The 22,344-nt window shown below is 38.4% G+C and overlaps 2 protein-coding genes across 9 annotated transcripts in view; one reads left to right on the top strand and one right to left on the bottom strand.

Annotated features, from left to right (window-relative positions):
• The window catches only part of LOC126213454 (uncharacterized), a 449,182-nt gene extending 436,749 nt beyond the window's left edge, over positions 1–12,433 (top strand). For 4 of the 7 annotated variants that reach the window (XR_007541180.1, XR_007541182.1, XR_007541181.1 and 1 more), the window contains one exon: positions 11,668–12,433. The gene's annotated coding sequence lies outside the window, so the exon portion shown is untranslated. The remainder of the gene's footprint in view (positions 1–11,667) is intronic. The other 3 variants (XR_007541179.1, XR_007541177.1, XR_007541175.1) reach the window with 1 other exon arrangement.
• The window catches only part of LOC126213457 (ras-related protein Rab-18-like), a 289,633-nt gene that overhangs the window by 210,701 nt on the left and 56,588 nt on the right, over positions 1–22,344 (bottom strand). The window contains exon 6 of one of the 2 annotated variants that reach the window (XM_049941228.1): positions 14,731–21,823. The exons of the other annotated variant lie outside the window; for it this stretch is intronic. Within the exon in view, the coding sequence (XP_049797185.1) occupies positions 21,707–21,823 (117 nt within the window). The 3' untranslated portion in view covers positions 14,731–21,706. Of the gene's footprint in view, positions 1–14,730; positions 21,824–22,344 lie in introns of those variants that run through there. 2 annotated transcript variants of the gene reach the window in all.

Raw genomic sequence — 22,344 nt, 5'->3', positions numbered from 1 at the left:
GATGTTAAGTCCCATAGTGCTCAGAGCCATTTGAACCATTTGGAAGAACAGTTTGCGTTTCAAACCTGTGCATAATCGGAGGACGCATGCCTTGAAATGAGAACCGAGTAAGGTGGCACAGTGGTGAGCACACTTGACTCACATTCGAGAGGACGACGGTTCAATCCCGCGTCCGGCCATCCTGATTTAGGTTTTCTGTAATTCCCTAAATCGCTTCAGGCAAATGCCGGGATGGTTCCTTTGAAAGTGCCCGACTGACTTGTTCCCTAATCCTATGAGACTGAAGCCCTCGCTGTTTGGTCTCTTCCCCATAAAACAACCCAACAACCCTTTAAATGAGCAAGAGTTTTGAGAGGGAAAGGAAATGCACCCAAACCTGTGCAAACACCTATCGTCGTGTCAGTAGGTGGGTATCGCTCGCAGAGGTAAGATATCTGGGTCGGTCATCGCCGTGCTGCATTTGTCTCATCGGGCAGTTCTCGACCTAAGTCTATACTGTGCTATTCATATTTTTTAAAATGCCATTTTATGTGTAGCTCTTGGTCCATTCCTATATCTACATCTATACTCTGCAAACCACAGTGAAATGCATGGCAGAGTTTATGCCCAATTCTGCCAGTTCTTAGGTTTTCTTCCCATTCCATTTACATATCGAGCTTGGGAGGAATGACTGTTTGAATGCCTCTGTGAGTGCTGCAATTATTCTAATCTTATCCTCACAATCCCTATGTGAACACTATGTAGGGGGCTGTAGTATATTTCTAGAATCACCATTTTGTTAATAGACTTTCTTGAGATAGTTTACGTCTATCTTCATGAGTCTTTCAGTTCACTTCCTTCATTATCTCTGTGACACTCTCCCATGGATTAAACAAACCTGTAACCTTTAGTGTTGCCCTTCTCTGCACATTCATTATGTGCTGTTAGTTTATTTGGTACAAGCCACAGAGACTTGAGCAATATTCTACAACCGGTCACATGAGTGATTTGTAAGCATTCTACTTTGTTGACTGATTGCACTTCCCCAGCATTCTACCACCTGCTTTATCCATGACTGAGTCTATGTGATCATTCCATTTCACATCCCTACAAAGTGTTTCACTCAGGTTTTTGTATGAAGTGGCCGATTCCAACAGTGACTCATCAGTATTATAATCATAGAATACTGTAATTAAGAGAATAAGTGGTAGTCAAAATTTGAAACTACAGTACCGTCATTATTGCCTAGTCCAATACTCCATTACTAGAAAAGCAAGACTCACATGCCATGATAAATTAAAAAATAAGACAGTCCAAGAATAAGGCAAAAACTATTCAGAACATTATTTAACAAAGAAAACTAGTAATCCAGTGAAACTGAGCCCCAGGAAATAGTTGTTACAGAAATGGGGACACCCAAATCATTGGCCACCAATTTCAATCATTAGGGCCCATTTCCTCACAGTGGCTGCACCAAGTAACAAATAATAATGCAATACAGACATGTTAGATTCACTTGTGCCGAAGCTTCATGCTACACCAGCAGACATTAGTTTCAAAAATACAATACCAAAGGTTATTACATAAGTCGTTAGCTCATTAAAAAGCAGCAGTTCTGCTGACTATGTTTCCAGCCGGATATTAAAATCTTGTGCTGACTTGACATAACTACCCTCAAGTTATCTTTGCAATGAATCTGTCTCTTGGGGCATATTTCCTGGTTTTCTTGTATGTACTTATTGACTCCCATCTAAAACAACGAGATAAGGATAACCACCTTTAATCACAGATCTGTATCGCACCTTCCAGTTCTTTCAAAAGTATTTGAGAAAGCAATCTTTGATACAGTACTGATGCTCTTCACTAATCAGAACTCATTAACCACCTTTCAGTTTGTCTTTTGTAAAGGAACCTCAAAACAGAAAGCATACTAAAGCTCACAAATGAAGTATTGAAAGAGCTGAACGAGAAAAATCTTCTACACAATAAAAGCATTTACTCTTCAGATATTTTTCCAGGTCTTCTTCAGTATGTGTTAGATTTGTGCCACACTTCTAGATTTTATTTATAAATTTCATGCCCATACAGCGTACAGTTTTTCGTATTGTTTTAGTCTGTGGTTAAGTAATGTGTAGCTTTCTCATACTGATGCAAGAAGCAGTTTCCCTCAGAAAGTTGTGAGTTTATATGTACTTGGAGTGGATACCAGATCTAGTCTTCAAAATAAGTTTGCACTGTTATTTCTTTTTAGCTTCCATTATGACTCAGATGATCTTTTTTGTAGCCTAAAAGCTTTGAGTAGGCTAGTTTTTCAAATCCCAAGAAAATTATACTGTACCTAATGACTGAAACAAAGTGTGCATAGGATAGAGTCTTTACCTGTTTGACAGCAGACTATTGCTGTTGTGTCATCTGCTTAGGGGATGACATCAAACTGAACCTTGCATGGCATATTAATATAATACAAAAATACTGGTAGCCCTAATATGGATCCTTATGGAAGGCCATATTGTGTGTGTTTCCAGCCACAGATGAATTTCTCCTCATTGTTATTAACAGGTACTCATTGCTGTCTCTTTGCCATGTAATATGATACCCAGCTAAGAGATTTTCCTTGAAAACCATAGCTTGTCACCAGAATGAGATTTTCACTCTGCAGCAGAGTGTGCGCTGATATGAAACGTCCGGGCAGATTAAAACTGTGTGCCGGACCGAAACTCGAACTCGGGACCTTTGCCTTTCGCGGGCAAGTGCTCTACCATCTGAGCTGCCCGAGCATGTCTCACACCCCATCCTCACAGCTTCACTTCTGCCAGTACCTCATCTCCTACCTTCCAAACTTTACAGAAGCTCTCCTGCGAACCTTGCAGAACTAACACTCCTCTCGGTCCGGCAACAGTTTTAGTCTGCCCAGAAGTTTCATAGTTCGTTACTTTTTGGAGAAGGGAGTCACAGTTTGCAGGATTGAAAGCTTTGGTAAGGTCACATAAGATGGCTGATACACAGTACTGGTAGTGTAAAATAATACTGTGGGATGAATTATAATTTTCTATCTGATCACATGTAGGTTTTTTTGGGGAAAAAAGTTGTTTACAATGAGATAGGTCTATAGTTTCACATTCCATCTCTCTTTCCTATTTTACAAACAGCATGTTTTAATCTGTCTGGAAAATGTTCATCAAAAGACTCTTGATTATGAAGAACATTGGATGTGGAGTACCATGATTGACCATTTTAATTGTGGGGAATCTCATCCCAACCCACTAAGTTAAAAAGTTTAGTGACATTATGATTTTTCATAACATCAGAGATGGAAACATGGGAAAATTTAAAGCCTGAGTAATTTCTCTGCCATTATAGGATATTTACTTGCTGGTGAATAGCCACTGATTTTATTGAGATTTATGAAAAGGTCAGTGAGGGATTCGAATACGGCACTGGATTCTTACTTATCATTAATTTCATTTGCAGCACACTTTTTCAATTTAACCATTTTATTAAAATTTCATTACACATATAAGAAATTTGCAACTGAACTCTGGCTCGTTTACTACCTATTTTTCACGTGGCTCATCTGTAAAGGGGGTTAGTAGTAACCAGTTGCATTTGCGCCCCTATTATTGAGTCTGATATTGGCTGGCTTTTGAAGAGCAGTGAATTGAACTATACACGTTCAGATTGAAACTTATTTATTCAAAAGAAACACTTTAACGTTGTGGCCATGCATTTTTAAGTTCACAAATAATAATCGGTGCAATTCGTACACTGTTTGTCTCACACCCACACACTTTCACTTTGTTCCTTCGCATACCCTGGCATCCATGCTTGCACTTTGCCACTCCCAACTCACCACCACAACGGCCAACAACAAAAGACCACGATTTTCCCTCTCATATCCACAGTCCTGAATCGGGTCACATGACACCACAGTAGTCAAAATAATTGCTGAACATGGCCACAATTCGTTTACAATATTTTATAATATTTAAATACTTAAATCTAAATACATTATATAATTTTACAAATTATCACCACACTTATATAATTCGTTGCAATTAAAAGAAAACCAAAACACTATCCAACGGAACTACAACGTCCATCAAAACACAAACAAGTATTTTCCGGTCTATTTTGCTCAGCATATTATCTCTGCTGCTGCGCTTTAAATTTTAAATTACTTGAAAGAGTTCCATATTATCCCCTGTTACCTTACAAATTCCAATATTGGATTAGCTTTTGCCTCCATATGCAGTTTCCTCATCTTAATTCCTTTTGTAACCCATGATCTACTTTTATGGAAATCAGTCAAAAATGGAAGCATTTTACTACATATAGACCCATACTCTGTAAACCACAGTCAAGTACATGGCAGAGGGTGCATCCCATTGTACCAGTTATTAGGATTTCTTCCTGTTCGTTTCATATAAGGAGTGCGGGGAGAATTATTGTTTGAATGCCTCTGTGCATGTAGTAAGTACTGTAATCTTGTCCTCATGATCCCACATGAGTGACGTTGTAGTATATTCCTAGATCATCATTTAAAGCACGTTCTTGAATCTTTGTTAGTAGGCTTTCTCAGGATAGTTAAAATACTTACATGTTCAAGAGTCTGCCAGTTCAGCTTCTTCAGCATATCCGTGATGCTCTCCCACAGGTCAAACAAACCTGTGACCATTCACGCTGCCCTTCTCTGTATATATCCAATGTCCCCTGTCAGTCCCATCTGGTATGGGTCCCACACAGTTGAGCAATATTCTATGTAGAATGGGTTGCACAGGTGATTTGTACACTATCTTGTGCATAGACTGACTGCACTTTCCCGGCATTCTACCACTAAACTGAAGGCTGCTGCCTGCTTTTCCTATAATTGAGCCTGCCTGACCATGTTGTTGATCATTTCTTTACAAAGAGTACACCCAGGTATTTTTATGAGTTGACCGATTCCAGCTGTGACTCCTTGATACTATAATCACAGTATACTACATTTTTTCAATGTGTGAATTGAACAGTTTTCTATTTCTGAACATTTGCAGCAAGTTGCCAACATTTGTACCACTTTGTAATCTTATCAAGATCTGACTGAATATTTACGCAGCCTGTTTTAGAGAGAATTTTTTTTTCTTTTTTTTATTTTCTTTTTTTTCCAGATAACTACATCACATGCTGTGTCCTCCCTACCAAAACACCCTCAATAAAGTCACAAATTTCACTTGGTACCCCACATTATTGCACTTCTGACCATTAGTGTTGGTGTAGAACTGAGTCAAACGCTTTTCAGAAATCAAGAAATACTGCATCCATCTGACTGCCTTGATCAAAAGCTTTCAGTATGTTATGTGAGAAAAGTGTGAATTGGGTTTCACTCGATTGATGTTTTTGGAGTCGATGCTGGTTTGCATCGAGAAAGTTATTTTGATTGAGATGCCTCATATCTCTGAGCTGAGAATATGTTCCAAGATTCTACAACAAATCAATGTCAAGGATATTTTATGGCAGTTTTATGGATCGTTTCTACTATCCTTGTTGTAGACAGCTGTGACATGTGCCTTTTTCCAAGAACTGGGCACACTTTTTTTGTTCGAGGGATCTATGATAGATTATAGTTAGAAGCAGAGCTAAGTCAGCTACAAATTTAGTATTGAATCTGACAGAGAGTCCATCAAAACCTGGAGCGTTTTTCAATTTTAATGATTTCAGCTGTTTCTCAAGACCACTGGTGCTAATACAGTGATTTGATTTGATTTGATTCTAACAGGTAAGCTAAAATAGCTTAGGTCTAACCCGCCACCGCCTCCATTGAAAATAAGTTTATTGTGTGGTATCGCACCCTATCTATCTAGTAAAGCCAACTAGTGCCCTTAAATAGTGCAAGGAGACCCTCTACCAGTTTTTTGTTAGACACAATTTCTTGAAGTGTAGTTGTGTTAAAGATTCTGTATCTTTTACTCTCCAGTGCCATGCATTCGAAGATTAGGTGTGACGCTGTTTCGTCACCATCATCACAGATCCTACATTTATTGTCCTCTTCCATTATATCCATTGTGTGTAGGTGTTTTTTTTTTTTTTATAATTCTCATGACCAGTCATCAGTCCAGTCATGAGATTAATCTCTTTCCTGTTCAGTCCCAAGATTACAGAGCTTCTTTTAAAACATAACTTGGGCATCATTACCTTACCATGTTTTTGTTTATGGACCTTGGTCCAATATCCTATGTGATGTTTACTAAGCCAGTTCTGTAGTTCTAATTTAATCATAGCCTTGGTGATTGTCAGGACAGGTTCCAGTCCAGTAAATGGTTTTGTTGCCCCCAGCCTAGCCAGTCTGTCGGCTTGTTCGTTGACACAGATCCCTGAGTGGCCAGGAACCCACACTAGGTTTATCATATTGCTTCCCTCTAGCTCCACTAGAGCCCTGTGGCATTCTGCAACAATCTTAGATCCTGTTGCAGGAGCTGTCAATGATGTCAGAGCTTCCTAGCTGTCTGAAGAGATGTAGATGCTACGGTCCTTGTAGCACCTACACATATTCTCCTCCACACATGCCCTGATTCCAGTAATTTAAGTTTGGAATACAGAGGCCAGTTTTCCTAGAGAGATGATGCCCTCCAGTCTTGGCTGAACCCTGTACACCCCTGACCCAATGCCTTGGTCTGTTTTTGACCCATCAGTGAACCAAATAATGCCACCTGTATGATGTCGAACTGTTTTTTCCACTGCTCCCTGCTTTCAATTATTATATATTAAGGCTTGTCAAAGCAGATGGAAGTTATTATATAGTTGTCAAACATTCCCTAGCCATTCCTATATTTACCTCACTCACTATGTTAGTGTGTGATTCTGGCTATCCAAATGAGACCCAGTTTTTGCCAGTTTTAAGTCTGTGTGCCCCAGCTGCTGCCCCCATCTTGACCCAAAGGTGTAGTGGAGGCATGTCCAACATGGCTTCCATTCCAGCGGTTGGTGTGCTACTAATTCCGCCTGTTATGGCTAAGCAGGCCAATCTCTGCACCTTAGCGAGCCCCTTAGCTGCAATCCCCTCTTGTACCTTCTTACACCACACTACAGCCCTGTAGGAAATCCTAGGTCTGACCACTGTGGTGTATAACCATTGCATACCCCTGGGGCTTAGGCCCCAGTTTTTGCCACAAGCCCTTCTAGTACTCGCTAGAGTACTTTTTGCCTTGGAGCAGATACTGTTAATGTGAGGGGCCCATGTTAGCTACTCATCTAAGGTTACCCCTAGATATTTCACTATCCCCTTCACAGGTGGAGTTTCATTGAAGAGCTTTGGATTCCAACTTGAGTGTTGAATATATCTCTTTGTAAATGGCACCTCAACAGTCTTAGGATTAATCCGCAGATCCTGTTTAATGCACTGAGTTTTAACAGTGCCCAAACTTTCTTCTACCATATTTCTTACTATGTCAGTAAATTTGCCAAGTATTACTATGACAAAGTCATCTGCATAACCTTGGCAGAAGCATTGTCTGGATTTAAATCCATAATGAGTTCGTTCACCACTAGATTCCACAATAGAGGGGACAAAACTCCTCCTCGTGGGCAGCCTATAGCATTGTTAATTACCATCTTTTCATTCATCATGGTAGCCTCTACCTTCCTTCCACTAAGTATGGCCCTGGTCCACCCGCATATAGTGGTCCCCAGGTCATGCACCTCTGCTGCCCTTACCATGGAATTGAAGGTCGTGTTACTGAAGGCCCCTTCATATCCAGGAAAATGCAGAGGGCTAGTTCTTGGAACTGAAGTGCTTTCTCCATCTTCCCAGTGAGTTGGTAGAGAGCTGTCTCACATTCTTTACCTGGTTGATATGCGCACTGGTTTGAATGGAGCGTGGCCCTACTTAGCCTCCTCTCCCCAACACATACATTAACCAGTTTTCCCAAAGTTTTGAGAATGAAGGAGGACAGACTGATTGGTCTCGTATCCTTAGCCTTGGTATGATCAGTTCTCCCTGGCTTTGGAATGAAGACCACCTTCATTGCCCTCCAAGCACTGGGAATGATTCCTACTGCTAGGCTAACCCTGAATAGCCTGCATAGGACTCATATGAGCTTCTCTCCTGCCTGCTGCGGGAGAGCTGGAAAAATTCCATCTGTGATTCAGGTGACTTGAACAGTTGGAATGTTCCCGCCACCCATTGGATTTTATTAACGTTCACACACTCCTTGGCAAATTCTCAGTCCTCTCTTCGAGTGCCTGAGAACTGTTCTCTCTCCAGGATGACATTCTGGAATCCTCCTTCCTCAATGTACCTCCTGGATTGGTTGGTACTTGTGATGGTACGTCACATATATATTGACATTTTTAGCAGTTGTAAATCGTAGTTTACGTATTTTATGAATATAATTAGAGTAACAGATATAGTTAATATTCTTGAAACAACTGATATGCAGTGATAGCATCTATATTTAATGTCTATGAAAATTTGCTTCTGTACCAGGTCGGGAGGGTAGTTGCGGAATGCGAAAGCAAATAACCAGAGCCACTTCCTCATCCCCTCAAACCCAGAACCTCCCACAGAAGAACCACAAAAGTGCCCCACTTGTGACAGGATACTTTCCGGGACTGGATCAGACTCTGAATATGGCTCTCCAGCAGGGATACGACTTCCTCAAATCCTGCCCTGAAATGAGATCCATCCTTCATGAAATCCTCCCCACTCCACCAAGAGTGTCTTTCCGCCGTCCACCTAACCTTCGTAACCTCTTAGTTCATCCCTATGAAATCCCCAAACCACCTTCCCTACCCTCTGGCTGCTACCCTTGTAACCGCCCCCGGTGTAAAACCTGTCCCGTGCACCCTCCCACCACCACCTACTCCAGTCCTGTAACCCGGAAGGTGTACACGATCAAAGGCAGAGCCACGTGTGAAAGCACCCACGTGATCTACCAACTGACCTGCCTACACTGTGACACATTCTATGTGGGAATGACCAGCAACAAACTGTCCATTCGTATGAATGGACACAGGCAGACAGTGTTTGTTGGCAATGAGGATCACCCTGTGGCTAAACATGCCTCGGTGCACGGCCAGCACATCTTGGCACAGTGTTACACCGTCCGTGTTATCTGGATACTTCCCACTAACACCAACCTATCCGAACTCCGGAGATGGGAACATGCTCTTCAATATATCCTCTCTTCCCGTTATCCACCAGGCCTCAATCTCCGCTAATTTCAAGTTGCCACCACTCATACCTCACCTGTCATTCGACAACGTCTTTGCCTCTGCACTTCCGCCTCGACTGACATCTCTGCCCAAACTCTTTGTGTCTGTATATGTCTGCTTGTGTCTATATATATATATGTGTGTGTGTGTGTGTGTGTGTGTGTGTGTGTGTGTGTGTGTGTGTGTGTGTGTGTGTGTGTGTGTGCGGGCGGGCGGGCGCGCGCACGCGTGAGTGTATACCTGTCCTTTTTTCCCCCTAAGGTAAGTCTTTCCGCTCTCAGGATTGGAATGACTCCTTACCCTCTCCCTTAAAACCCAAATCCTTTCGTCATTCCCTCTCCTTCCCTATTTCCGGACGGGGCAACCGTTGGTTGCGAAAGCTAGAATTTTGTGTGTATGTTTGTGTGTCTATCGACGTGCCAGCGCTTTCGTTTGGTAAGTCACATCATCTTTGTTTTTATATATATATATTACCTGCCGCTTACATAACTCGTTCAATATGAGCACTGGAGACGATGAAATGCAGTACAGCGCTGGACTTGCACCTGGTAGCCAAAATTGGAACCAATTTTTTTTCCAGTGCAAATTAGTGCAGTTCATATTGGCATATTTACCAAGTTTCACTGCCATACGATAATTACAGTCCACAATCGGCCTACATGAGTAGCTGCACTTTAATTATAACTGCCCAGTACTTCCTATTCTATTCGTTAGACCTACTTCTGCATTACTCCTATTTGATTTTGTATTTGTAATCCTGTTCTCACTCGAGCAGAAACCCTTTTCTTCCTGCCACCGCACTTTACTAATTGCCGCTACATCTATGTTCAACCTATCCATTGCTTCTTTTAAATTTTCTAAACTACCTATCTACCTTATTGAATGATTTCACATTCCACTCTTTAACCCAACAAATGTCAGTTTTGAGTCCCCACCTGGAGATCCAAATGAGGGACTATTTGACCTCCAGAATATTTTATCCAAGTGAATGCAATCATCATGAAACCATACTGTGCCACCTGGAGAAATAACAACTGTAGTTTCCCCTTCCTTTCTGCCATTTGCAGTCTTTGCACAGCAAGGGCACACTGGCTAATGCTACTAGGCCACAACAGTTGACCATAAGGACTGTTGCCCCTGCACTTACTGTAAAGACTACTGTCCCTCTTCAGGAACCACAACAAAAACAGTAGCCCTACAATCCAAGAAACTCATTTCAACAGTCTCCACTTATTATGTGAAGTGAGAGATTCAGTTCTGAACCTGGAGTATGGCAAGGGGATTCCATATCAGCCAAAACTACTCTCGGGACTTCTAGAACAACTTTCCACGTATTATATTTGGAAAAATGAAGAAGTGTTAATAGAACATATCTAAATCACCTTCCTTTTGTTGACAGCATTACATTGTTTGCTTCTAACTAAGATCAGCCTAAACAACGAAGGTAAGATCCAAATATAGTGAGTTTGAAAGTGGGTTGAAATTCAGTTACAACTGGTTTAAAGTAACGTATCATATAAGTAACTTACAGAAAAAAGGACACTGCAAATTAAGAATTAAAACATAGAAATATGATGAAGAATCATCATATTTCTGATAATTGAGGATGATGACTGGAGGAACAGATAAAGAAATACAGAAGAAGAGTGCCAAAGCCTTGGGATGTCTTTTGGTACACTAAACATAGTTTCTAAAACTATGTCTCAAAAGGGAAGTTTCAAAATATTGTCATTACATTTTTACTTCTAGGAATGGGATATGTGGTGGATTTTAACCCATTAAGTACCAGTGTCCTATTTTGAGGACAGAGCACATATTTATTTATAAATACACAATAAATTATTGATTTGCAACTATTGCTGTTCTACATCATTTGTTGATGCTTTTTATAACAAATGTATGCTTACAGGAAATTAAAAGCAATAAATCCTACCATTAATTGATTATTGAATACCAAGGCACACTTTTCGTTATTACTGGTATTTACTTTATCGACAATTTAGTAATATTTGAAATATCTGGCAAAGATCTTTTTGTGATTATTTATAGTCAACACTGTGTCTTTTAAACTACTTGCATTATTAGCTCAATTGGAGTTAAATTTATTGTTTTCCATTGATATAAAATTTGGTTTACTCGAAATAGGACGCTGGGACTTGGTGTTATCATTTCAGTTATTTGTATTGCTGCACGTTCGAATATGAAACTCTGCTACTGCAGATGTATTTTCTTTTTAGAACGTGGTAATTTTATCAGACTTTGTTGCTGAGGTAAGGAACGACCCCTCTTTTATAAATATATATTACAGGATATGAAGTTACTTTGAAATTTACAGTGTATTATGTAAGTATATTTATGAATAAGTTACCCAGTAGTAAATAATACAGTTCCAGATGGACAGAGGTACTTACACATACCCTTTTCTGTAGTTTGTGATAATGTATTATTCTTTCATTTCACTTTATTTTATTACATTTTATTTCATTTCATTTTATATAGATTATAATGGCCTTCAGACGAGATAGATACCTCACTAACCAAGAAATAGAAGAAATAATAAACAGTGACGCATTCTATAAAGTGGTGTCAGATGATCAGGACCATACTGATATCACCGTATGTCCTCCTGAAGTAGACTATATGACCAGCAAAGAAGAAGGTCCAGACGATGTTACTGGAACTGGGGAAGTCTCAGATGTGCCAGGGGCTATTGAATAACATTAACATTATGTTGCATCAGAGAATAACGAAGAAACTGTATGTAAAACTTCACTGCCAAGTACATCCCAAGTTTCCAGAAGTAAATCGAAGAATGGCCCTCGTAAATGTCTGGCTCTTCTACGTGGGAAAAATGCACTGGATTTACTGGATTTAAGACGTGCTGTTACAGTTACATACCTGAAATTGGACACTGGAAGACCAAATATTGGATGTCCAATGGAATACCCATCAAGTCAGTTGAGAGTGATACTAGACATCAGTTTTGATGGAATTAGTCATATGATTGACATAAGAAACATGCAAAGAAGATGTGTAAGAGCTAAATGCAATGGGAAACCAAAAACATATTGTATTAAATGCCGTACAACACTGTGTGTGAAGTGTTGTGTAATATAAATAGTTAAGACTTGAATACAGTTTAGTATGCTATATGATACTGTTAGATCCCAGTCTCCTATTTTGAGGACAGCCATTATATCAGCATGTATAAATATTCTTTGACTTTTTTGTACTTATTGTGGTTCATACACTATGTACATTATAATTCGGGAATAAAAACTTCAATTTTTTAAAAAAAAAAATTTAATTTGGGACTTAATAGGTTAAATGCAACAAGTATTCAAAATGTAAGGATTGGTCAGTGACAGGGATTTAAATGGTACAGACATCAATGTATTCATAAAAAAAGACACTAATGAAACAATACATAAGATCAATGTATCAATGTAAATTCTAATAATATTTCTTATCAATATTTCTATCTGAAACACCAGTATCTCTTGACTATTCTACATATCACTTCAACCAATACAAGTACTGAACTATGAACTATGTCTTCAACTTGCTGGTTCAGTGATCATCAAACTGGAGCAAATCAATTATTCCGTGTGGCCTGTGGTTCTCGGTCGTATTTTACAAGCACCTAGCAACTAACAGATGAATCCAAAAATGATAACTAATGTTAAGATCTGCTTTTTCTGTGCCACAACAAACTGAATTACACACACAGTGATAGTTTTAAGATGTGCTTAATTTTAATTGACAGTGAGTCTGGCCATGAACTAAGTTGGCCACTCACCTCAGGGGTAGTAGGTTAAGTAGTGCAGCTGTTGTGGGGTTAGAAGATGTCTTCCAGTACTGACAATTCATGGGCATGTGCAACTCGTATCGATCAGCTGCTACGGTATAAATTTCAAACAGAAGTAACACGGAATGCACATTACAGAATGGTCACCTTCGAAATGTAGTACTTATTTGCAGCAAGGAATATGAAATTAAATTAAGGCTGCTGTAATGCAACACAATGAACAGACGAAAAGCAATGTTCAGAACATTTGTGATCACATCTCATATTGACCACACATTTAAGTACATGTACAGATACTGTTTTTAATCAGTTAATCATCACTCACACAGATAACACAACCCTTCATCAGGCAACTATGTAGTCACAACTATGGGGTCACTGAAGGTGGCAGCGAGCTGAAACAGAGAACAGTCGATAGCGGGTGTGTCGAACAGTAGCGAGCATTTAACTATCGGTACTTGGTGGGCGGAAGATGGCACCAGTTCCTGTCCCAAGACCAATGAACTGAAGCCACAATGTTTGATTGTAGCCAATCATTGCTATTACAAAGTCTGCATTCATTATGCACAGCTTTTGTACTGTTGCAACAGCTGTGTAACTATTAATTATTGTATACACTGAAACACTACAAATGAAATATTGATCCATTTGTTGTAGATTTGAAAGATCGGGTAGTGCAGTATGCATACTGGAAGTTTCTCGGACAGCAGAAATGGCTTATATGCTACCAGCTTCAGCAAAGATACGTACTGGTACTTCGTTGTGTATTAGTTATCAAATCACTATGAAATGCAGCACAGCAAGACAAAAACACAGAGGTGCCAGAGCTATTAAGGTTGGCAGCAACTGGGAGCAACACACTAATTACAAAGTTTTCTGAAGTGTGCCAATCAAGTGATAAGTTAACAGGGAGCCTATTTATTCCGGTTTTGTTCTTCTTAGTACTGGGAACATTGAAATTAGGTCAGAAATTAGTTAACATCCTTTTCCTAGAGCATAAATTCTTCTGTGTAATTTGAAGGTAAATATATTTTTACTTGCACTTTATTTATATATTAATCAATCCAATCCATATATCCATATGCCATGTTTGTAATTACATTGTTCTCTCTCTCTCTCTCTCTCTCTCTCTCTCTCTCTCTCTCACCCCCTCCCCTCCCCCAACCCCACCACCCTCCTTATTTCTTTCTGGTAAGAAAATTCTATGACCTAAATTGAAGAGTGAGTCTTTTCTCTTCTGCTGCCATGCTGATAAGGCTCACAAACAGGTTATTTTCAAAAAATTAAAAGTGATAGTAACTGGAGAAAAGAATACATTTCTGAATTTATTGTCCATACACAACCAAAATGGAGGAAACTTCCTGAAATCATTAGTAGTGGGTCTGGACAGGGGAACTGATCTTCATGCTAGCACAATGTGACTTATTCCTGAATATAAACCTTCCACATCTACTCCATCAGTAACAAGCAGTACTTCAGTTCGTCAAAGGATAACTCCGAAAGCTAGCAAATTTTCTCTCTTTTGTGCATGCCTATCAACAAGTCAACAGGTCTGCTTTTTGGTGAGTGGTCTCCTTTAATCCAAAAGTTTTTATAAATCAGCAACTCGCATTCAATCAAATATCAGTGTTTCTTTTTTTTAAAAAAGTAAAGAGCATTTTTACATTTTAGGACTTTTTCCACTTTCAAGGTCTTTGTTTGTAACACCCTCACAGTTTCAAGGCAAGACAAAGTAGAGCAAGAAAAAGACAATATGCACACACCAGCTGAAACATTTATTGAGATATACAGACTGTTTTTCTGTTTAGCACTTATTTATTAAAAACAGGTATGTTGTACAACAATTACATGTTTTATAGGCCACAGTAATGCATTAAAAGTGGCAAAATGCTTAGTGAAACATAATTCTATACCAAAAACAATAATAAAATTCCCACCTGGCAACAACAGTTGTCCTCCATGATAATCAGAGTGTGTCTCGAAATGCACAGTTCTGTACTGTCAATAACAGTTTGCCTTCTGAACTGACTGCTCTGCCACAGCTCACAGAGGACTAATCTATGTGGTGTAGTCTATAAACTTATTACCCAAGCAACAGTTCTCACAGACTGAACCCTGTATCATGTCTCCCGCAACAAGCATTACACATATTCAAGCTCACTGGAAATACAAACATCACTTCATTGTCCACAAAGAGCCCTACTCAAATGTTAAACACTTTTTCCTAATTAAAACTTAAATGGCTAGGAAAAGATATATCTGCAGAATTAAGCAAGCTTATCTTGTAGTGCTAATTAAGAGACTATAGATGATTATTTGCAACATATATTTACTCATGATGTAGTCCACAAGCACAGAAAACTGTCAGAAGCCATTTAAAGTTGCACAATGCTATCCACAATACATGTCAATCCACAGCATAAAGGGGGATGGAGGGGGAGGGGGGCGTGTCATGGTGGAGGTACACATTACAGCCCTCCACCCCACCAAAAGAAAAAAAAATCAAAAATATTTATATATGTACATGTATATCAGTTTTCAAACTACTACTCAGTTAACATTTGGAGAATAAAGTAGCATGGAAACTAATACACAGAAAAACTGCAAGGAATCCTAGAAAATTACAAGCCACATGTAACCCAGCACACTTTACACAGCTGCTTGCCTGTGCAGGACTGCCCACAGAAAATATTACAGCCAGGTGCACATTCACAGGCTGGCCCTGCCGGCTGTCAACAGCAAACCCGGACACAGAACAGTCTTCACATGTGCAGTGCTGGGTGAAACACTGGTAATGGCAAGTACACCTGACACTGTCAAAGTATGTTGTTATAGTGCTTAAATTAATTGCACAACATGTACTTCTTAAAATACTGGGCAAATTCTTTTCAGATACTGTTTTTCTCTGAATCACAGTTTCTTGGATGTTGAGCTGAAATTATGAACCAAGTATTACTACATTGAAACATTTTATATATGATGATGTTAAAATCACAAGTGTATATGTAATACATTCAGAAAAATTGTTTCTCAATATGTCTAAAAATGTAACAATTGCTGCTTCTGGGCCAATGCTAAGCCATTTGATGCTCAATAAATACTATTATTATTATTATAGTAGTAGTATATTCTGACATGTAAGGACCATGATTGGTTTAAATCTTTAGAACAAATGCATATTTCACAAACATTTTTTTCCATTTAAGCCAGATGTTATTCCATCGGTTCACTGTGTCTAGTGCACTGTTTGACCATTTGGCAGCAATTTTTCTTAAAAATGCAAAATGTTACTATGGCCATCCTGCAGATGGCTCAGTTCTGTGTTGTCTTGTAGTTGTACACATATTTACCCTAGAACTGTTATGGCATTCATGTAACCAGATATTCTCATTTTCAGTTTCAAATTTAACATGTTGTGTTTTGTAGATTTGCAGTCATTCATTCATTCATTCATTCAATCATTCAATGATTGCAAAAAGCTGAAAATTCTAACTATATATGGTGATCATATTTTGTTTCTCTTTTAGAACACATTTCTTCTGCATACAGATCATGTTTCTATTATTAAGACAGTATGTTTCGAGAGATTGTCCTGTATCTCCACTAGTAGACTTTAGGAGAGGATAAATACTTTACCACACCTGCAGAAAACAAACTAATCATGATATTTTTAAGGTCAATTAATACTGGATATCACATCATGGAAAGCAGCATCCAATCCAATTGTGGTTATATCACTTTTCAATATACAGAAATACCACAGCACACTTATGTCCAGTACTGTACAGTGAATCTCCTCCGAAATGTAAACACTCTCAGCAGCGATGAACTGGCAATGGCAGAACTTACTTCAAGAGATAGTAAAACTACGGACATTCTTACAGGTGGAATAGTAATTTCTACGTACCATAGGAAATTGAAAAGAATGAAAAATGTGCTACGCAAATATTTTAAAATTTAAAATGAAATTTGTGCGCTTCAGAAAATATATAAAAACATAGCGAACTGGTTTTAGGAAGCAGGATATGCTGCTCTATTACTGTACTTTTTCAAGTCAGTTTATTTCAGACAAAAAAAGTAGAAAACTCTTGTGTGTGTGTGTGTGTGTGTGTGTGTGTGTGTGTGTGTGTTCTATTTACAATGTCTCCTCTCTTATCAGATATGAAAGACCACAGGCAAGGCTTTTTTTTTTCTCCAAAGGTCCCTCACTGACTTCCGACAATGCTCAGAGTTGTTCCAAGTGACGGATGCCACCATATGAAGCACACTGAACCGTTTTGAAGCGACTTATTCCATTTGTGTCAGATCACACAGTTCTTTCACCAACTACGCCAAAGCAGACAAGGTGAAGAATCAAGACAAGTTGTTCCTCAAAGTTACGAATTTTCACACACTAACTTTAGAACAACTTTCAGTTTTCATATGAGCAAATACCTAGGTATTAAATTGCAACATATATTATCTATTGCTCCAATCATTTACAGACAGCTTGTTGCCTTCTCCCTGTTGCCTTGCATCTCTGGGGTTTTCCCATTTATTAGTGGTATCTCGTTACTATTACATCATAAATACAAAACAAGTTCTGTATTGAGGAATTCTCACAGGTAAAATGACACACATGCACACAATTGGACAAATTCAAAACCATCAGTCAGCAAAGTACACACTTGAAATTTCTGCCAGTCAGTTTTGTACTGCAGTATACATCCCCTCTTAATGGTTTACACAGCTGTCTGTTCCAACTTCCCATATAGTCCTGTTAACCCTTCTTTAGTACCTAACAAAAATATAATAAAATTTAAAAATGAAAAAATTTAAAGTTGGCGAAGCTAGGCCATTTTGGCAAGGAGGCATTTGGCATCCCTTTTTAAGGAGCTCTCCTAAAAACATTTCGCTTATGCAGAAAAGAATAATAAAAATGATGAAGACAGTACCAGCACAACTAACTACCAAAGCTATTTCCAGTCACTGTCGCCTGTATTTGTGTTCCCTATCAGAGAGAGAGAGAGAGAGAGAGAGAGAGAGAGAGAGAGACTGGTCCATTTGAAACAACTGAACAATTTCACAACCTGACACACGAACCAAGGCAAACATCCCTCTGGTGAGTCAGACTGAGCAGAACTGAACACGAAAGCCTGTGCAGCTGTTTCACTAGAAGATGCCTAGAACAAACAAATGTGTTTGTATTTATATGTATCATAGCCTATGAATGTATTTGCCTGTACTGTTTCTTTTTGTATACTTATGCAGCCACTGCATATTGTCATTTCTAGATCTAATAGCAGTCCCCTTTGGTACAATACTTGTGCAGAATTTTGATTAATATTTTCATTTCTTGGCTTTGAAGGTAAATGGTACTTTACTGTTGCAAATACTAAACATACACCAAAATGGACAACCTTGTGACCACTATTTCACTTTGTACCATGAGCACATAGCTTCTTTTTTCTTGTGTGCATTCTTGCATTGTGCTTACATCAGTGGTGGAAGTTACAAATACACACATTACACCTGATCTGGTCACAAAGCTATTTTGTTTGCAGGTGGAAAAATATGTTAGCAAATTCCTTGGAAACTCATTTAACTCATGGAGCTTTGAAAGCTGACTGAGGGATGTTGATATAAAGAAATTGTTTGAGCCAACCATTCCCTAAAATAAAAAAAAAATGAAATGAGTAACATTTTCTCCAGCCATTGGAAAGTGAAAAAAAGTTATTTCCACAGATTAATGGGGCAACTTTGTGACAGCATGTTAGTGTCACAAAGTTGTACTTTAGTAAGTTTGGGAAAATACTGTTCGAGTCATCATTTATCCTGTGCATTTGTCACAAGTCAATGTTTCACAAAATATGTCTGTAAGTGACTAAGGAGAAATGTTGGCACATACCCATATGGAAACTATACAGATGAAAGTAACTGAGGCCTTGAGTGAAATAAAAATGACAAAATTTTGACATCAAATGCTGCTGAAAATTTAAGTCTTTCTTCTTCTTGGTGTGTGTAAAAAAATTAAAAACTAAAACTAATAAACTATATTTACCAAAACCTTAACTTTTCTTAGGGATATGATACTTTGGAACACGTTCTGGCTGAAACGAAGGAAAATGTTGGGGATGTACCAGAAGTCTAAAAACAGACCACGATAACCCACTGCATTTCTTTATCAAATTATGGATTGTGAGTAACAGGATTTGGTCTGTGATGTGTGGCAAACTCTTATCTTGGTGGAAAAGTCTCCTGATTTAAAAACAATTTCTCTGGTGTCTACTAGCTTCAGGCATTTTTGACATGACACCCAATATCTTAATAAGAAGAATTGCTCAAAATTTTTCTGTCCATTGGTCGTCAATTGACAAGAACAAAATTAACTAATACTTTAATAATTCAAGTATATAACTGGTTGGAATTCCAAGTTCCAGTATTTGGAACTAAGATGAAACCAATCTCATCGATGGTGCTGGTTCTTTGAAAGTAATTATAAAATGTGGTATTAAGTAACTGGAAAGAACTCAAAACTCCACAAGAACAAGTGCATCTCATGTTTTGTGGCAGTGCTGATGGACAGTTTACTTCAGTACATGTAGCTACAAGTCAAACATACATGGAATACCTCGGGGAAAGGACGTAACCCAAATATCAGACAACCATACACAGTCTGGAGGATCCAACTACACTGCATTTGAGGATAGATTTATGAATACGATTCTCCCGATTCTGAAACACCAGGATGGGAAGACAGCCACCATTGGGGACAATCTTAGCTCCCACACAATATTTATGTCTAAAAAACTAATACTGTTGTACCAGTAGAAGTGAGTTAACTGAGAACATTGTTCACATTTGAAACCATGAAACTGAATTTAGTACACATGAGAAACTTGTAGCTTCAATGATACACTGAGTTCAAACCTTTTAAAAAGGCACAAGGTACACACTCAAAATATTAATCTTGATGTAATGTGCTCTATACAACTTAATTCCACTTTAAACAAAATCAGTAAAGTAATGAAATATAGCCCCACTGTTTTGATGCACATGAAGTAAAATTTGAAGGCGGTGATATTTTGTAGAATACCCTGTTCAAAAGGATTAATGATGTACATCACTACAATACCATGACAAAAATTTACATTCATCATTCCACACTAAGCTCGTCTAGTACGAAAAGTTGGGCAGAAAGCAGCTGCCAATGTTTTTGATCACTTAATGTAAAATAGCAGACAGGCAGAAAAGGTAAACTTGGAAAATGTTTCTACCTGACTGACAACATCTATTCCGTAGAAGAATTACTTCATAATGTGCAACAGTAAATTCATTTTTCCATGAAAATTTCTAGTTTTCCAGATGTTTCACTATCATGTAATGCAGTCCACTTCACGGAATATTAGGCATGCACCCTGCTGTATGAAGATTGACACGAATGTCTGAGGGCACACAAAAGTGACATCTTTTTTTGGAGTAGTTGAAAGGTGGAAAGAACAGATTGCTCCGAGTTATAATTTCTGCAAGTGTGTCAATCTGCAATTTTTCAATAAATCCCCGAGATTTATTGTGTGAAGATAATATCAGGACTGTCAAACTCCCTGCAGTTTAACGATTTATTAAGATGTGAGAATAAGTGTGTGAAAACTGAACTGGTGTACTATGAGTTGACGAGTAAGCAGACAAGGCTGTGCGCAAGAGACTTACATAAGTAATTCTGTAATTCTAGTGGTTATCTGCACTCCAAAACCTCAATTCCAAGTTTGCAGTGGGACTACATCACCAGGAATGATCTAGTATTGTATGCATAACCACATGTTTTAAGACCGCACACATCAGGTGTGGTTATGCACTATAAAGAGTGTATGATAAATCAAATTAAAATACTCAGCATTCATGTAAATTTTAAACCTATTAGTTATAGTCACAGTTGTAATTTCTTAATTTTGCAGTGAAATAAGTATCTTATGTTGAGCCAACCCATAAATAGCACTGAAGCTAACACGTTATGCTGTAACAGAGCTGCAGAGATTTGAAGTTGGTCTCTAATGACAACCTGACTGTAATAAACAGTTATAAATACCATCACATTTCTCAATATAAAACAGTTCTTTCTCATCATGGTCCCACACTCAGTTCTTTTAAATATCCTTTATTATTAGTAATATATTAGTAGTAGAAATAATAGTAATAATAATAATAATAATAATAATAACAACGTTACAAAGATGACGAACAGGCCCAATACAGGGAATGCCCACTACAACATTGCTCTTTCTCTGCATTCACAAGACAGCTGTTAGGCCAAAGTGTAACAGGCACGAGCTTCACAAAATTTATTTCAGATTTCTACATATTGAAACATACAAAAATGCATTATGCTATATACATTCAATTTACCAAGTGCTGTGGACTACACAATTCTACAAAATTAATATCCAACATTCATTTAAACTTCTAAAAAGCATCCATTTGTAAACAAGACTGCACAAGACAGTACTGATAAAAATGACAGTTTAAAAATCAACCATATGATACAGTTGTTACATCTCTCTTAGCTCCTCCCTCCCGCTCTTCCCAATGACATTACGCCTGCATTACAACACAACTTGTTAGTCAGTGTAACAAAATGAGAACCGATAGGATTTGATGCCATATCAGTAGGAGTCTCCAGGTATGCCTCAATTTACACAAGCACGCGCGTCCCAGCACACCCCTCCCAGATGGCCGACGCGCCGGCCGCAGACCTCAGACGAGCTGGCACTTCCACCCAGCACAAGCCGGAGCACCTTCACCACTGTCCTCTTCTCGCACATGGATCGAACCCGGACCTCCTGTCTCCCACAGGCCAGGCTGTTCAATTATCTGTGAATTAAGTATAACCACAAAATTATTCAAACTTAACAGCTAGGACCTTATCACTTCTTTGAAGTTTATTACCAGCAGTTCCCTAATTATTTGATGAGATAATAGCACACCAAAAACAATCTTACACATAGCCAAACATGGGGAATGTTAGTAATATTATACTTTGGAAACTGTGATCATGAAATAAATTTTCACAATGTATTCCTTATGCCCCATGTAGACACTGTAACTAATAAGAATGTTTAAACCCATTGCAGCCTCTTAATGATGCTAAAATTCTGCTATCATTACCATTATCACTGTTGATAACACATTGCAAACAAGTAATTTGAAAGTAATTAAAATCATTAAAAAATGATGGAAACTCCAGGTAGGACTATTGACATGTAGAAGATTGCTACTTGCCGTAAAGATGACATTAAGTTACAGACAAGCAGAATTGAAAGACACTTACACAAAGCTTTCAGCCACAAAATTCAGCAGCAAAAAGAGAAACACACACAATTTGTACACAAGCA

The sequence above is a fragment of the Schistocerca nitens genome, chromosome 11, assembly GCF_023898315.1.
Source record: "Schistocerca nitens isolate TAMUIC-IGC-003100 chromosome 11, iqSchNite1.1, whole genome shotgun sequence".
NCBI lineage: Eukaryota > Metazoa > Arthropoda > Insecta > Orthoptera > Acrididae > Schistocerca > Schistocerca nitens.
This window is presented reverse-complemented; position numbering and strand designations above follow the sequence as displayed.